Source organism: Megalobrama amblycephala, linkage group LG24 (genome assembly GCF_018812025.1).
Source record: "Megalobrama amblycephala isolate DHTTF-2021 linkage group LG24, ASM1881202v1, whole genome shotgun sequence".
Classification (NCBI taxonomy): domain Eukaryota; kingdom Metazoa; phylum Chordata; class Actinopteri; order Cypriniformes; family Xenocyprididae; genus Megalobrama; species Megalobrama amblycephala.
Genome location: NC_063067.1, coordinates 13,022,654 through 13,040,701, shown reverse-complemented (window position 1 = coordinate 13,040,701; position 18,048 = coordinate 13,022,654). Strand labels below are relative to the sequence as shown.

The 18,048-nt window shown below is 39.5% G+C and overlaps 1 protein-coding gene across 1 annotated transcript in view; it reads left to right on the top strand.

The window, feature by feature from the left end:
• ubr4 (ubiquitin protein ligase E3 component n-recognin 4) overlaps nt 1-18,048 on the top strand; it is a 57,664-nt gene that overhangs the window by 15,802 nt on the left and 23,814 nt on the right. Inside the window, 35 exon segments of the mRNA XM_048177690.1 lie at nt 101-270; nt 419-698; nt 1,135-1,267; nt 1,420-1,499; nt 3,443-3,571; nt 4,326-4,508; nt 4,604-4,726; nt 4,814-5,043; nt 5,563-5,681; nt 5,820-5,917; nt 6,002-6,159; nt 6,241-6,447; nt 6,730-6,831; nt 6,918-7,018; nt 7,100-7,487; nt 8,414-8,477; nt 8,559-8,750; nt 8,830-8,900; nt 8,987-9,134; nt 10,311-10,544; nt 10,632-10,802; nt 10,892-11,021; nt 11,024-11,073; nt 11,157-11,315; nt 11,396-11,548; nt 12,270-12,497; nt 12,617-12,774; nt 12,865-13,036; nt 13,656-13,857; nt 13,935-14,098; nt 14,206-14,422; nt 15,026-15,242; nt 15,958-16,021; nt 17,598-17,732; nt 17,832-18,006. Coding sequence (XP_048033647.1) covers nt 101-270; nt 419-698; nt 1,135-1,267; nt 1,420-1,499; nt 3,443-3,571; nt 4,326-4,508; nt 4,604-4,726; nt 4,814-5,043; nt 5,563-5,681; nt 5,820-5,917; nt 6,002-6,159; nt 6,241-6,447; nt 6,730-6,831; nt 6,918-7,018; nt 7,100-7,487; nt 8,414-8,477; nt 8,559-8,750; nt 8,830-8,900; nt 8,987-9,134; nt 10,311-10,544; nt 10,632-10,802; nt 10,892-11,021; nt 11,024-11,073; nt 11,157-11,315; nt 11,396-11,548; nt 12,270-12,497; nt 12,617-12,774; nt 12,865-13,036; nt 13,656-13,857; nt 13,935-14,098; nt 14,206-14,422; nt 15,026-15,242; nt 15,958-16,021; nt 17,598-17,732; nt 17,832-18,006 — 5,605 coding nt within the window.

Sequence of the window (18,048 nt, the reverse complement as noted above, 5' to 3'; positions counted from 1 at the left end):
ATTAATAAAAAAATGCCTGATCTGAATCTCAATATTAATTTAACAAATTTGTGACACACATCAGGTATCTGATACCTTGTTTTCTATAACTTTTCTTCAGAACACTCTTCTGCAGCAGTTAGGTGTTGCCCCATTCTCAGAGGGTCCCTGGCCCATGTACATCCATCCTCAGTCTCTCTCAGTGCTCTCCAGGTTACTGCTGATCTGGCAGCATAAAGCCAGCCAGCAGGGGGAGCCTGATGTACCCGAGTGCATGAAGGTCTGGGAGAGGTAAGACATCACTCAATCTTAAAGAATTAGTTTTTTTTTTTTCTCAAATGTAACTTTGGGTTCTTCACAAGATTCTCACCAATGTGTATATTGTGTGTTAACATCAAGTTCATCGTATAACATGCACAACTGAATATATTTTCCTTAGGTTTGTGGGCACTCTAAAACAGCACACGCTACAAGGAGCGGTCCCTGCTGATGAGGACCTCAATGTTGAACACCTCCAGCTGCTATTGCTCATCTTTCACAACTTCTCTGAAAAGGGCCGTCGCAACGTCCTAACCCTCTGCATGCAGGCCATCGCTGAAATCGCGGCCCATGTGGATTCTCAGCTTCAGGCTGTACCCCTCAACCTGGCCCGCATCTTGCTTGTGTTTGACTACCTGCTGCACCAATACTCAAAAGCTCCCATGTACTTGTTTGAGCAGGTACTGATGTAGCTGTACTTTCACTGGAAACATTCCACTGTTTTGTAGGGCTGGGCGATATATCGCATGCGATTCTCACGCGCATTTCGTCAGTAAAGCCGGTTCCCTGATTACCGCTAAATCGCCATCACCTGCTTTCAAATGGAGCGCCTTTTAATAGACAGAGCCGTAGTTCACGGACAAGCCACGCAAAATCGGGTTCATTATCGAAGTCGATTCATCTTCGATACTGAACGCGATTTTGCGTGGCTTGTCCGTGAACTACGGCTCTGTCTATTAAAAGGTGCTCCATTTGAAAGCAGGTGATGGCGATTTAGCGGTAATCGGGGAACCGGCTTTACTGACGAAATGCGCGTGAGAATCGCATGCGATATATCGCCCAGCCCTACTGTTTTGTAGATGGTTATTAACAATTAGATTTTATTTGCACACTCAGGTCCAGTACAATCTTCTGACACCATTGGCATCCGGTGGCAGTTCAGGACAGGATGGGGGAAAGAGAGGTGCCGTCCCACTTTATTATGGTTTCAAAGAGGTGGAGGAGAACTGGGCCAAGCACTGCTCGGCAGGTAGGAGTAAGTCAGATCTCTTATATTTCTCTCCATTGTACCCTAGATAATCTATATCACAGATACAGCAGTCCTCAGTAAACAACAGTTGAAAGCTTTGCTAATCTAGTGCAAGAGCTTGATTATTCATGTCTGTTGTCCCTCTCATTTAGATTCCACAGTGCAGCCGAAATTCTACTGCGTTCTGTCCCCTGAAGCCTCAGAGGATGACAGGAGTCGACTTGACGGCAAGGTGAGGCCACACATCACAAGTCCACACAAGCGTTAGAGCCATGGGAGTGTCTGTGCACTTAGTTAAAGAAAATCATTTTGGTTTGCATGAACTTTTCAGTCTTGAGGTCTCAATATACTTATGAGTATCAATATTAGGGATGTAACGATTCACTCAACTCACGATTCGATACGATTCACGATACTGGTTTCACGATTTGATTTTCTCACGATTTTTTTTAACAAAATGAGATTTAAATGAGAAAGTGTCTTTTTATTATTTCTCAGACAAAATGCTGTATATTTCTTTGTGAAATTGAAATATCTTTATAACAACTAAATTGAAATTTTAAAACAAATCCTAAATCAAATAAATAAATAAATAATACAAATAAAAGAAATCTCTTCATATGAGTACATGAACAAGACGTTTATTTGCTCTATTACAGGCTGAACTATCTGTAGCCATTTAAAATTAGAGGCAACCACTGCATTTTAATCACAATCCCAACAAAGATGCTGTTTGAGCAGTTTTTAATTTAAATTAGATTGTATAATTTTTAACATCTGAAGCAAAAACAGAATGTTCAGACTTTAGCTTTGTGAAATTATGCCACATAAAACTTCATAAGAGCAGAAGGGCTGCATGAGAACGCAAATTCACTGTCTGACAGCAGGTGGCGCTTATGGAACAGCGGCAATACAGCGCTTCCATGGTTACCGCTCTAAACAAACAGCGCTGTGCGCTAAAACTATTTTAAAAGCCATTGTATGGAAGTAAGATGAAAAGAAAATACCATCTAAACTTTTCTGAACACAGTCAGTTCTCCTCAGCTATACATTCATATAACCCCCCCGCCCCCAAATGTATCGCGATTCATTTAGCATCTCAACCGACTTGAATCGTCACATATTTTAATCTATTTTCAACCGGTTCCAGATGCATCGTTACATCCCTAATCAATATTACTTAATAAGTCATTCGAAATTCAAGACAAGCGATATAATGTTAGTGAACATCCCGACGCCGCCCACACTGTTGAAAGTGTTGTTTAGATGAATATGTACACATATGCTGCGTGCTTTTCTTTCAACAACAAAAATGACAGCGGTGAGAAAACAGCAGTTAAGAAAGCATCTGATCATAGTGATGTGGATGTGTTTGACAGTTTGGCTCTCCAGTCAAGTCACATGATATTTATTTATTTAGCACTTTATATATTATTTAAAAGCAAGCAGAGACTCTCCAGTGTATTCATGTTTTTACTTGCGGAGGCTGATCTTGATGGACTAAACAGAAGAAATGAACCTGAGAAGATTTCCACGTCAAAGGCGGAGCCTCAGAGCCACACAATACCTATTACGTCATTGCATTGGACCAGTGGTAGTTCGATGGTGTTTACCATCCAGAACAAATTTTTCCAGAAAGTTTGGTTTGGCAAGCTGTTTCGAATTCATGAAACGAACAGAAAACGAACTTCGTTTTGGCCTGATTTTAGTTTCGAAATGATGTCACATCAGTTCGTTCTTTGATTTCGCTTGAAAGAGTGGACTGCTTTAGAGTGGACTGCTATAATTTATCTAAAAACATTTAAAACATTTTTATAATTATTAGATATTTTTTGTATCCAATTATATAATGTAAATTTATATTATATTTCAAAATATTTTTATTAATAATATTATAATACATTTATTTATTATTATTATTATTATTATTATTTTAATTATAATACATGCTGTCTCTAAATGAATTTGAGAGGCAACATCAAAATTTGTACTTTTAAAATGTTTAGAAATGTACACACTACACTATTTAAGAAAATCACAAACATTTACAAGATTATTTTTAAAACAAAACAAAAAATGGTGGGACATTACAGTACTAAAATATACACTTTTCCCCTGTTTATGTATAAATGTTCATTTTAAGTTAATGTGCATGTTATTTGTCAACCGTTACAGGTCTTCCAAGTGTTGTTCAGTGGTGCGGTGAAGTATGACGACTTGTACTCCTCGTTGATCTCCCTGTTGGCTGCAGGCTCCCGCTTTGACACAGCGAGACGGCAGGAAAATAAGCCCATCACCCCAGTAGTGAGTTAGACACATTCTGCAATTTTCACAGTCACCTTGTTTTTTTTTTTTACTTGGTTTTTTTTATTAGAAATAAAGAACACAGAACAAAGGGTCATCATAGGCATTACAAAGTCAAGACAGTACAATTTCCATGTACTCTTTGGCATGCAGTATCTCACCTATTCACAATGGTCTGTGTACACAATCCATTTATGCCAATACTTAATACATTTCTCAGAGTTAAGTCTAACAGAAAATGTAAGTCTCTCCATACAATATATTTCATTTGCAATTTCCATCCACTGATTTCTTGTTGGAGGATCAACCTGCAACCATTTACGTGTTATGGCCTTCTGGCTACTTGCTAAGAATATTTTTAATAGGTATTTATCACTGTTTTAAAAGTGTTTCGGGTATTTTTCCAAGGTACAGAGTAATGAAAGAATTCAACTCCAGTTGAATTTTCCCAATTTCAGCTGCTACTTCATGCCAATAGGGCTATATTTTTGAACATGCCCAGAAAATATGGAAATGGTTAGCCATTGGGGCTCCACATTGCCTCCAACAATAGCCCAGACTCTGTTCACCTTTGCGTATTGCTCTTAACTTGGGAGTTATAAAAAATCTTATTATGTTCTTCCATCCAAACTCCTGCCATGATCTTGAGTTTGTTGTATTTGTCTGTGTAACACACATTTTTGTCCAGTCTTCCTCTAGTCACCTTGTTTTTGTGTTGGTTGACCTCTAAATGTCGCGTCAATCTCTGTTACAGGAAGCATGTTCCTTGCAGTACTACTTCCTGGTGCTGTGGAAGATCTTGGGAGTGCTGCCACCCTCAAAGGCCTATGTTGAGCAGCTTAAGAGTGGCAACAGTGACCCCAGCGAGAGTGACATCTTACACACCCTGAGGTGGTCGTCAAGGTTGCGAGTCAGCACTTTCGTCAACTGGATCAAGGTCGGTTTCGTTATCAAAACACTAAGAAAACCTTGACCAAACGATCAATGTGTCCATCTAAGCTTCAGATTCATCTCTGTTAACTCTTTTATCAGGAACACCTAGTGAAACAGGGAATGAAAGCTGACCATGCCACATCTCTGATCGAAGTGGCCTCGGCAAAGTGCAGTGCAGTGAAATATGATGTGGATCTTGCAGAGGAATACATTGCCAGACAGGTACACTCTCAGAGTAGCCATTAATGGCTGATATGGATTTGTCTCCTGTCTCATAATATATGACCTCATAAAACATCTCCTCCATAGATTTCGTCGTTTTGCTGCGTGGACCCCAACAGCATCCTACCTCTTCACCAAGTACCCTCTCTACAAACCATCTACACATTGGATGCTGTGATTTCCAAAGTGCAAGTGTCTTTAGATGAGCATTTCTCCAAAGTAGCTGCTGATACAGACCCCCAAAAATCCTCTGAGATCACCAAAAACCTGCTGCCCGCCACGCTGCAGCTCATTGACGTCTATACAGCCTTCACCAGGTTCTGATTACACCACATACACTGATGTTTGTTACAGATTTTAATGGATAGTTCACCTAAAAAGGATAATTTTGCCATAATTTATTCAAACCACCATAAAAGGTGTTCATATAGGGGGTCGCACACCGGACGCGAAGCTCAACACCGCGACACGTCTTTAAAATTCAAACTTATTGTTCTTAATGCGTTAGAATTTTTTAAAGACGTGGCGAGTCGCTGAGCTTCGCGTCCTGTGTGCGAGCCCCTTATGACTGCAAAATATGAAGGACTTTTGCTTGATAGCTTCGAAATTTAAGTGGTTGTTGTTCAATCTTAATCTTCGCCTTTATTAAGAATCTTTGAGTTAAACTCAACTTTGAGTTAAACTCAGCATTCGGCCTTAAAATATGACATAATTTTTGTTTTTGGGTGAACTATCCCTTTAAAGTCCTCAAATGAACTTAATGCAACCAAATGGCTTGAATGGCAACTGTCCCTGAGCCCTTTCCTGATTGGTTTGCTGGTCATATGTTTATTCAGATCATATCTGCTGATGAGTCTGCCAGAGGAAGGAGAAAACAAACCCACTGAAGCTAAACTGCAGGGTTATGCTGCTGTGTTGTCCATCGGATCCACACGCTGCAAAGCCAACTTGCTTGGTAAGAATTCTGGAAAATATCAAGATGTTATTGACACAATGGCTTTTGTGTATATTGGCATATCTAATCCTTTTTTTTTTTTTTTGTGCAGTGCGAGGTACGTACATGTGTTTTTATGTATTTATGTATGTCTTTCAGGTCAGACTGTGATGCAGAATCTGCCATCAGCCGTTCAGACACTGTGTGAAACATGGAACAACATTCACACTAATGAATTCCCTAACATTGGCTCATGGGTATGCATACTTTTACTTCAGCTCTTAGAGTAAACATACTCTCGTAGTTCTTCACTTTACACTGATCGGTTTCTTTGTCCACAGCGGAACGCCTTTGCCAATGACACCATCCCGTCGGAAAGTTACATCAGTGCAATTCAAGCGGCCCACCTGGGGACCCTCAGCAACCAATCGCTGTCCTTAGCCTCCTCTCTCAAACACATTCTGCTCTCGTTAGTGCGCCTTACTGGGGATCTCATTGTGTAAGTCTTGAGTGACAGTTGAAACAGATGCATCGTATAACACATTGATAGATGCTAAAGATTATTTGTGTTTGGCTATAGCACAGAGGAGCTGAACAGTCCACAGGTGATCCGCACACTGCTGCCCCTCCTGCTGGAGAGCAGCACAGAGAGCGTTGCGGAGATCTGTAGCACGTCGCTGGAGAGGATCCTGGGTCCCGCCGAGTCAGATGCTTTCCTGGCTCTCGTCTACGAGCGTCTCATCACAGGCTGCTACAACATCATCGCCAATCACTCTGATCCTAACAGGTGAGACCCCAGATGACCATATGATTTTTAAGCAGACTCCCAAACTTAAGTTTGAGTCTATAATCTAAAAGAATTTAGATTAAAGGGGTAGTTTAAAATTTAAAATTTTGTCTTCATTTACTCACTCTTCATGTCATTCCAAAACTTCGAGCTTTGGTTAATCCTCGAAACACGAATTGAGATATTTTTAATGAACCCTGAGAGGTTTCTGCCCTTTCATGGAAAGTCCAGGTAACCAAAACTTAAAACTTAACAATTTAACATGGTTCTGTTTCCAATTAGTGGTCTGGATGAGTCCGTTCTTGAAGAATGTTTACAGTACCTGGAGAAACAGCTGGAAAGCAGTCAAGTCCGTAAAGCAATGGAGGAATTCTTCTCATTCAGGTACATCCTGAATAAATTCTTTTTAGGAATTGCTAGGAACCCTTTCCATCAGTTTAATACATCACTTTTCCCCCCTTGTCTTGTAGTGGAGAATTGGTGCAGATCATGATGGCCACTGCCAACGAGAACCTATCGGCAAAGTTCTGCAACCGGGTTCTGAAATTCTTCACTAAACTGTTCCAGCTCAGTATGTAGCCATGCTATGTCTCTCAAAAATGTGCCATTTGCTTTTCCCCTCTTACACGTCTCATCTGTGTTCATCCCTCAGCGGAAAAGAGCCCCAATCCCAGCCTTCTGTGCCTGTGTGGCTCATTGGCCCAGCTGGCTTGTGTGGAGCCCATGAGGCTGCAGGCATGGCTGAGGCGCATGACGGCCTCCCCTCCTAAAGATTCAGACCAGCTGGACACAGTGCAAGAGAACAGGCAGCTCCTGCAACTCCTCACCTCCTACATTGTCCGTGATAACAGCCAGGTGGGCGAGGGCGTCTGCACGGTGCTTCTGAGCACTCTCATACCCATGGCAACGGAGATGCTGGCCAGCGGGGATGGGACGGGCTTTCCTGAGCTCATGGTCATCATGGCCACTCTAGCCAGTGCAGGACAAGGAGCAGGACATCTACAGCTGCACAGAGCTGCCATTGACTGGCTCACAAGATGGTGAGTGACTGGCAGCAATTATATATTTAAAAAAATATATGTAACAATTTACAATAAGGTCCCATTAGTTAACTTTAGACAATGCAATTAACTAACATGAACTCACAATGAGCAATCCATTTGTTACGGTATTTATTGATATTGTTTGTTAATTAATACAAATGCAAAAGTTTATTGTCAGTTCATGTTAGCTTAGGTCCATTAAATAATATTAACAGTTACAACTTTTACTGATACAAATTTTAATAATGTATTAGTAAATGGCGAAATTAACATGCACTAAGGTTAATAAATGCTTTAGAATTATTTTTCATTAGCAGATCGTTTACTAATGTAACTAATGTTAACAAATTGAACATTATTGTAAATGTTATATAGCTAATATGATATTATAATCATAATAATACATATTATATAATAATATATTGAATTTGAAAATTATACATTATATAAAAATATATATTAAAAGAAATATTATTAATAATAAATATAAACCATAATGACAATAAAGTAGGTACATATATTTAAATAATAATAATAATAATAATAATAATAAATAAATGTATAACAATAAATAAGTATTTAAAATATTTAAAATTATTATGAATTATTTATTTAAAAAATAAATATATTTAAATAAGTCAAAATAATGCTTTTTCATAGCATTTTATTGGACAAATTGTTCAAGAATATCAGTATGTATTGCTATTTTTTCGAATAAGAGAATAAAGGACGTTACATTTTTATATATATATATACATATATATATATGTATATGTATATATGTATATGTATATATGTATATATATATGTATGTTTGTTTCAGCTAAAGGTTTTGACTTAGAAACTTAGAAAGCCACAAAACCACAACTCTGATTGCATGGGGTATTTACCTCCTAAATGTGAAATTTTCCTCTTTTTTTCAGTAAAAAATACTTGTATCAGAAGAACGTTGTGGAAAAAGTTAGCGCTAATGTGTCGCAAGGCAAGGTAGGTGCAATTTGACGGTAACAATTCACACGTCTTGGATTTGATTGTGTCAGACCATAAGTGAAACACTCTTGTTTGCAGCATGCCAGCATGCTGGAGTGTGCCTGCCACATCATTTCCTACCTGGCGGATGTGATGAACGCTTTGAGGCAGAGCAGTGGCCAGGGCTCATCCCAACTCCTGATGGAGGGAGAGGAGAAGGCCATTGAAGTGGACTCTGACTGGGTGGAGGAGCTAGCTGTAGAGGAGGAAGACTCACAGGCTGAAGACTCGGTCAGTAAACGGTCTGCTCACTGTAGATTTAAAGATTTCTTCAGTTTTTCCAGTCATATCTGAGTTTCTTGTGTTATAGGATGAGGATTCACTCTGCAATAAGCTATGCACCTTCACCATCACACAAAAGGAGTTCATGAACCAGCACTGGTAAAAAGCAAACTTCCTTTGCTTTGACACAGAAGCGTTCAGAAGCTGTACTGTCGGCCTTTAATCTCCTGCTCTTCCCCGTACAGGTATCACTGTCACACCTGTAAGATGGTGGATGGGGTAGGTGTGTGCACAGTGTGTGCCAAGGTCTGTCACAAAGACCATGAGATCTCCTATGCCAAATACGGCTCTTTCTTCTGTGACTGCGGTGCCAAGGAGGATGGCAGCTGCCAGGTGAGACCGAATACTTCAGGTCATCATGGGAAAAGAGCAACAGCGGTAACTTTGGCTTGCAAATCATTTATCATTGACTGCCATTAGCTCATTTCAGATCTCCCTCAATTCATCAGGGTTTGCAACATTTCATCTTTCCCTGTTTTGGTAATAAAGCAAGTTTGTCCTCTAGTTTGTATATTACTTCAGATAAATTTGATTATATTGTTAAAGGAATTGTTCACCACTGTAATAAACATTTACTCATTTTGTTTCAAACCCTTATAATGTTACACAGCCCTTTTAATAGTAACTACTTCTGTAAAGCACCCAAAAAGGACAAAAAAAAAAAAAAACATAAGTAGTCTGAATGGATGCAGAAGCCTTGGATTATATCACACCCCAGAAGAATGAATTGTGTAAATACTAATAAATGTAAAATATATTTATTTCATGCATAGATACCATAGTTTCTGACAGCACTATATGAGGTAACATCTGTAGGTGGAAAACCTTTAGCACTGGTCAATTTATAAAACTGTGATACATTAATTGGCTGCTGCATGTTTCAGAATTAAAGCATGGCACTGGGTTCATTTATATGCAGAATAGCTCATGATCCAGTGTTTTCAGTGAAAATAAATAATTCAACCATGTTACCCTGATTTGTATTCAATGTTCATTTCTAAGAAATTGCTAAATTGCACAATCCAGGTTCCAAATGTATATAGATTGACCCAAATTTTGGTATTGGTTGCAAAAATTGCAAATCCTCTTACAAACTGGATAGCAAAAAAATACACTTATTTAAAATGTAGGGGGAAAGTGTCAGACCCCGTTTAGTAAAGAAAAATGTAGAAACTTACAAGTTTGAAACAACATGAGCATGAGTAAATAATGTTAAAACTTATATTTGGATGAACTTTTCCTTTTAATCTTCATTATAGTAGTTGTATATCCATAAGATTTCCACTTCATTTTCTAATCTAAAAAGTTTTTTAGATAAACATTTCAACATTTAAGCCATATCCACTCATGCATGTCTCCTTGATGGAAACACAAAGCATGTAACAATCAAATTTGATTCCCTCTTCCCTGTGGTGTCCCCTCCCCTCCCCAAGCATAAACATCTTTGTAATTTATCCAATCCAGTGCATCCCATATCCCTGATCCTGGGTCTGTATCCTTGTTTTACAGGCTCTAGTGAAAAGAAGTCCCAGCAGTGGAATGAGCTCCACCATGAAGGAGTCCTCTGCCTTTCAGAGCGAGCTGCGCATGCCGGAGAGCGCCATCCGTCACCAGAGCGCCTCACCCGCGGACAAAGGAAAAGTCACCATCTGTGATGGCAAAAGCAGCGACGACGACAAGCCCAAGAAGAGCAGCGTGTGTAAAAACATCGAGGGCTGCAGAGAGGACCTGCTCGTCCAAGTGGTGCGGTTTCTTCACTCTTTGGATCATTAATGTTTTGACTTTGTAAGAAGACCGGTCCTTTCTCACTTCTATCGTTCTTTTTTGCAGGCAAGCTCCTCCACAGCAGCCCTGGTGTTGGAGCTGCTCATTTTCCTAATGGACGCCATTCAGACCAACTTCCAGCAGGCATCAGCGGTGGGCAGCAGCAGCCGGGCTCAGCACGCACTCAATGAATTACACACTCAAGACAAGACCGTTGAGATGACCGACCAGCTCATGGTAAGGACTAAATACTTAAAGACTAATTCTTAATGCTCACAGATCAAAATAGCTGACACTAAACATCTTTTTTTTTTTTTCTCTTCCAGGTTCCCACACTGGGCTCACAAGAGGGCGCATTTGAGAACGTCAGGATGAACTACAGTGGAGATCAAGGACAGACCATCCGCCAGCTCATCAGTGCACATGTGCTGCGTCGGGTGGCCATGTGTGTGCTGTCATCCCCCACGGACGTAGACAACACCTCGCTGTCAGCCATGAGAAGGGCAAGGTAATCCAGAAAACATCAACACGAGTTTGTATCTTCGCCACTCCATGTTTTATCAAGACTAAATGGTGTTTGTTTTTGTGCAGATCACGGTCCTGCAGTTGTCTGCGCTGTTGAAGCAGGCTGATTCCAGTAAAAGGAAACTGACTTTGACTCGTCTAGCCTCCGCTCCAGTTCCCTTCACTGTGCTCAGCCTCACAGGAAACCCCTGTAATGAGGACTATCTAGCAGTGTGTGGACTCAAGGTAGCAAATGCTGACAAAAATCATTTGGAAAAAATTCCTTCCATAGTTTAGCCTCATTTCTCTGTGCCTATCTTCTACAGGACTGTCACGTTCTGACGTTTAGCAGCACAGGCTCTGTGTCAGATCACTTGGTCCTGCATCCGCAACTTGCAACTGGAAACTTCATCATCAAGGCCATATGGCTTCCTGGATCGCAGACTGAATTGGCCATCATCACTGCTGATTTTGTCAAGGTGAATTATTGTACTTATCATGGAACAGCTTTGTTATTGGTCGAAATCTGTCCATGTACATATAAACTTCCAATTAGAACTTTATCATTTTCAAAATGTGCAAACAATGGATAATACCAAAGTCCCTTGAAGACAAGTCCTTTCACTCGGCGGCAATCTTTGAAACGCCTCTCGGGCTTCCTGGGCATCATGCAATCTCTTTGAATGGGGAAACATCAAATTCTCCAAAACTGTTCGCCAACCTTACGATTAAATTTCATATTTGAAATCACCAATGAAATCTAACAACCGGCTCATAAATTTAGTTTCTAAACGCTCGAATCATGACAAAAAAAAACTATTTTTCAGGCTGGATCAAGCTAATGCGCATGCGCAGACCTAAATGCTCGTCTCTTTGGAGGCGCGCATCTGACTTTCTATAGAAACCGGTGATTCTACCGGCGGCTAAAGTGACGCGATTGGCTCTTATTTAGAAGGCGGGACTTATTCCGCCATATTGCGCGTTACACTTTCTCCCGTTCAAAACAATACGAGTGACATGTCTTGTGTTATTCTATAGTCTTTGATAATACACATCTTCTTGCAAATAGTTTGTCAAATATATTTAAAAAAAAATATTTGTAAATATTAAATTAAAATAAAAAAAATCCTCAAATGTGAGAAATATTTGCATATATAGTCAGTGACCAAAAGTAATGTGCCTCAAATAATTTCCTTGCAGATTTACGACTTATCTGTGGATGCCCTGAGCCCCATGTACTACTTCCTGTTACCAAGTTCAAAGATCAGAGATGCCACATTCCTGTTCAACGAGGAGGGCAAAAACATCATTGTGATAATGTCCTCAGCTGGGTACATGTACACTCAGGTGATGGATGAGTCCAGCAGTGCCCAGCACGGACCATTCTACGTCACCAACGTTCTGGAGATCAACCATGAAGATCTGAAGGTTTTTACAATATTATCTTTTGTTATATAGTCAGTTAGACTGCAAGAAGTTAACCAAATGGATTTCAAAATGGATTAATCATCACCACATGCTCAGTTTGTTGTGTGTTTGCTTCACAGGATAGTAATGGCCAGGTGGCTGGAGGCGGAGTCTCTGTGTATTACTCCCACGTCCTGCAAATGCTGTTCTTCAGCTACAGTCAGGGCAAGTCATTCGCTGCCACAGTGAGCCGCAGCAACATGGAAACACAGAGGCTCTTCACCATCAATGTCAAAGGGTAGGATTCCTACATAAGGCTTTTCTTGTGTAACACTCTTTCAGTCGTGTGTTTTGTATTTCTCTGATGTTCTTTCTCTTGCATATGCAGTTCTAATGGAGGAAGTAAGACATCTCCAGCACTCTGTCAGTGGTCAGAAGTGATGAACCACCCAGGGTTGCTGTGCTGCGTGCAGCAGACCACAGGAATCCCTCTGGTCATCATGGTTAAGCCAGACACGTTCCTCATCCAGGAAATCAAAACCCTGCCTGCAAAAGCTAAGGTCAGTTCCTAGATTTTCCTAGTCGTCTAGAGGAAGTATAAAATGTATATTATGAAGGTTTTAATATTATATTGTAAAACACTGTTTTCTGTGAATAGTGTGGACTGATTAATGCAACATCTGTTGTATTGTTTTTTGCCCCAACCGGCCTGCACTAATGTTTTTGCTCATTTCCTGTGGCTAGCATATGCTCACACAAATTAATGGCAATTAATAATATTAGGTGTGATTAATCAGAGAAAACTGTGCATTTGACTTTTTTAAAAATTGATTCACAGCCTTGGAAAAATTATAAAATAATTTAAATAAATAAAATGTTTACTTGGAAATATAGTATTGTTTTTAATAAATATTAATTTAATTAATAAATGTTCTTGTTGTTGTTTTTTAAAATAATTGAGTTTAGTGATTGCATTACCGGTGCATTTTGACATTTATTGAAAGCCAGAAATTGACAATACAAGCAGATTAACACTTAATTATAAAATTCCACCAGTCAGCCAAGTCCCAGTTTACTACCGATACCGGGGTACCAGAGGCTGCAATGGGCAAAATTTTGGTTTCAGTAAATCCTACTACTGTGCCAAGTCAAATAAACAAGTCTCTCTGTTCCCCTCAGATTCAGGACATGGTAGCAATCCGTCACACAGCAAGCAATGAGCAGCAGCGCACCACTATGATTCTGTTGTGTGAAGATGGCAGCCTCCGTATATACATGGCCAACGTGGAGAACACATCCTATTGGCTCCAGCCCTCCCTTCAGCCTAGCAGTGTGATCAGCATCATGAAACCTGTCCGCAAACGCAAGACAGCCACTGCCAGTGAGTCACGCCACATTCTCTGATTCATCACATGTTGTTTAGAGATATTTATGTGCCTTTTTGTTTTCCCTCATCAGCCACACGCACATCCAGCCAAGTCACTTTTCCTGTAGACTTTTTTGAGCACAATCAGCAGCTGACGGAGGTGGAGTTTGGTGGCAACGACCTGCTGCAGGTCTACAACGGCCAACAGATCAAACATCGGCTGAATTCTACAGGGATGTATGTGGCCAACACCAAGGTATCAAAGTATTTTTGCTACAATATTATTTAGAAATGATCATCAGTGGGTTGCTAAGACATTTTAGCTAAACTTTTCGAGTCATTTATGTTGATTTCTGCCAACAGCCTGGAGGTTTCACGGTGGAAGTAGTGAACAATAACAACTCAATGGTGATGACTGGAATGAGGGTGCAGGTGGGCACTCAGGCCATTGAGCGAGCTCCCTCATACATTGAAATCTTTGGACGCACCATGCAGTTGAACCTGACACGCTCCCGCTGGTTTGACTTCCCTTTCACCCGTGAAGAAGCCCTTCAGGCAGACAAGAAGCTTTCCATTTTCAGTAAGAGCCCAACAGATATCAGAGCTGCTTCCATGTACACTACCAGTGAATATTTTGGACACAAAATATGATTATTATAAATATAATAATTATTATTATATATGTATTTTCCTATAAAATGTGAATAAAAAAGTAGTATAATGTGGAAAAAAAAACATTTCAAAAGAAAAAAAATTCTGACATGAAAATAATATATTTGACAGATTTTAATTAAACTGATTACATTACATAAATTACACTAAAAAATAATTAAAAAATATATTATAACATTAATTAGTATTATTTTTTTGTGGTTACACTTTATTTTAGCTGTCCTTGTTACATTATAATTCACCCAAAAATGAAATTTCTGTCATTTATTACTCACCCTCATGTTGTCCCTCCATTGACAGCTATGCATTTACCACTTTGATGTTTCAAAAAGTTCATAAAGAGATCGTAAAACTTATCCATATGAATTCATCACTTTTATATGATGAACAGATTGAATTTAGGCTTTAAAATTTAGACATTATATTGTGAAATTATAACATTTATAATAAAGTAAATATTGCAGATTTGCTTTTCCCATGTATTTTGACAGTTGTCATGTGTGTTTTTCAGTTGGGGCTTCAGTCGACCCAGCAGGTGTCACCATGCTGGACTCCATTAAGATATATGGCAAAACCAAAGAGCAGTTCGGTTGGCCAGACGAGCCCCCGGAGGACTTTCCTTCAGCTGCTGTCAACAACGTGTGCAGCCCGAACCTCAACCAGGGCAACGGCACCGGAGACAGTGATGTCACCAGCCCCATCGCAACTAGCGGCACTGTACTGGAGAGGTACACCTGTCACCTTAACCTGTGTGCTCTGATTTCAACCTATTACTTGATTGTATTTCCTGTAAAAAAAAAAAAAATAATAATTAATGTCTTCTATCTTTGTCTTCATTTCACTTAAACTGCATTTAATCTTTATTATTGTCTCAAGAGTGGCCGTAATTGATGTCACTTAACGTAACTGAAACGAAGAGCAGAGGATAGTGGAGGGATGGGAGGGGGGGTGTGCGCGTGACGTGTCCAGTGCATGGCTGCCATCATAATGACCTCGTGCTCGCATGCAGTCGTTTCCTGTGTTTGACATACAAATCATTTTTACGTATTTCTTTTCTGTGATCCTCACACATTTTTCTTTTTCTTTGCTCCCTAAAACAATAAAAAAAGTTGTGAAACTGAGTCCTTATCAGCCTTGGACCGGTTAGTAACCGCCCTTTCTCTGCTTGTGTGCATGGTGGTTTGCTCGTGTGTGCGTGTATGTGTGAGAGAGCAGTCAGACTGAGCTTGCTCTGGTGTAGATCATGCAGGACAATTACAGCATTTATAAAGACATTAGTAATCACACAGGAGTTATTTAACACTTTTAATGTTTGATAATGTGTTATGGACTGATAATGACAATGCTTTGAGAATGGTGTAGAATTTGAATATGTTAGTTTGGACTGCTGTAATGTTAATAGAATGCATTGCTTTCCCTATCTAACTGTTGTCTGATCTCTAGGTTGGTGGTCAGCTCACTGGAAGCTCTAGAGAGCTGCTTTGCTGTGGGCTCCCCCGTTGAAAAGGTAAGGAAGAGTTATTCTCTTTGTTGTTAGGGATGTCTGCTAGATAAGTACTGCTGCTTTGATAAGTTTTGCTAAGTTGATTTAAAAATTGTCTATAGGATTAGTAAATTTGCCTTTGAGCAAATCAGAAAGGTATACTGGTTTTACACAAGAAAATAATTATTTTGAATATATATTTAAAATGATGTACAAGCCGTTTTATTGTGCATGGGCGGGTCCATCATGGTGACAGCCATGTTGAGATCACATGACCTGCTGAATGCTACTCAGTTTATCTCGATAACTTCACTGTAACTGGACATTTTTGCTCCTGGAATAAATTGGTCATAGGTTGACTGCATATAGCATTTCTACAATAGCCGCTTTTCCACCGAAATTACCTGGAGCAATTTGTCCCAGGAACATTTTCCCCCAGACCTGTTGCTGACTGCGTTTCCATTGCGGTCTAAAGTACAGTGAAGATTAAGTCCGGTGACGTAGGACCGCACGTGACTTTCCAGTTCCAGCTGGATTTCCTCCTCCGTATATAAGCTTAATAAAGCCTGAACCTCGTCGTCGGTCCATCGGTTGTATTTTTTAAACTCCATTGTGGATTTGAATTGCAAACAACTCTTACTGCATGCACCGCAACAGACTTTTAAAAATGGTGGTTGAAATAAAGTGCTGCTGCTTGGAGTCAACCAATCAAAATGCTGCATAAACTCAGCCAATCAGCATATTTAGTGGCCAAATCCCACCCCCGAAAGTTCCTGAACTTTGAAAAAGTACTACCTCGTGAGCAGGGACTTTCTGAGGTGGAAGGTATTTCTGAAGTTTTTACCTGGAACTTCATTTACACCCTGGTTCCTGTGGTTGAAAAACACAGAGTACCAACCCAAAGTCCCTAGTTCCTGGGGAAAGTTCCTGCAGTGGAAACGCAGCTAATGACATTGGCCATTAAAAAACTGTATAATTCCAACATGACAATTATATTGGCCTGCAGAACATAAACAATAACTTATACCTTTAATATTTATGTAAATAACTGCGTTGTAAATAATTTAATGGTATTTCAGTATTTGCTGTAGTAACACATTTGGTTTCAGAAATAATCAAAATTGTTGGTATTGATTTCTGCTGTATTGAAATTTTGGTACTGTGATACACCTACGTATTGCCAGTATTATTTATATACTATTACAGTACTTATTTCAAGTAAATGTTTCAAATTACATTAAATAGTTTACATATTTTTAGTTTTCTTTTGAATTAAAATTTTTGCTGTTTTTGTCCTTTAGTTTTTTTTTGTTTTTTTTTTGTCATTTAAGTGCGTTAACTTAAACTTGTTTTCAGTCAGTTATCAAAGTAACATTCCTAATTTTAGTTCGATTAGTTCAAATTTAAATTTGTTTTTTATCTAATATTTATATTATATTTTATTTCAACTATTTCAATTAACAAAAGTTTTTCTAATAGTTCAAAATAGCAACACTGTTTTGTTTTGTTTTGTTTTGTTTTGTTTTGTTTTGTTTTTTATGTTTGTTTTGAATGAAATTTCCATTTTCATGTGACATTTTTCTATCCCTAAAACCTATAGGAGAAAAATAAAGTTGCGGCTCTAGAGTTGGCCACTCTCCTCCTGTCTATCCCCACTCCTGCTGGAGTACAGCAGCAAACCAAAGGCCTTCTGGCCAGCCTGCACACCAGCCGCACAGCCTACCACAACCACAAGGTACACATGGAAACTGCTGATTAGAAAATGAATCGTGTTAAACATGAATCACCATGGCTTTAAGCTCAGCTTTGTAACTGGTGCTGAATCTGTGTTTAGGATCAGTCTCTGCTGAGCAATGCAGTACAGTGTCTGAACACCTGCAGTAAAGAAGGGAAGGAGCTGGACCCTGATGTGTTCCAGAGGCTGGTGATCACAGCCCGCTCCATCGCAATCATGAGACCAAATAACCTTGTGCACTTTACAGAGTCCAGACTTCCTCAATCAGACATTGGTACATTCATTAAACCTCTTAAATGTTCATCTTGAAGTCATT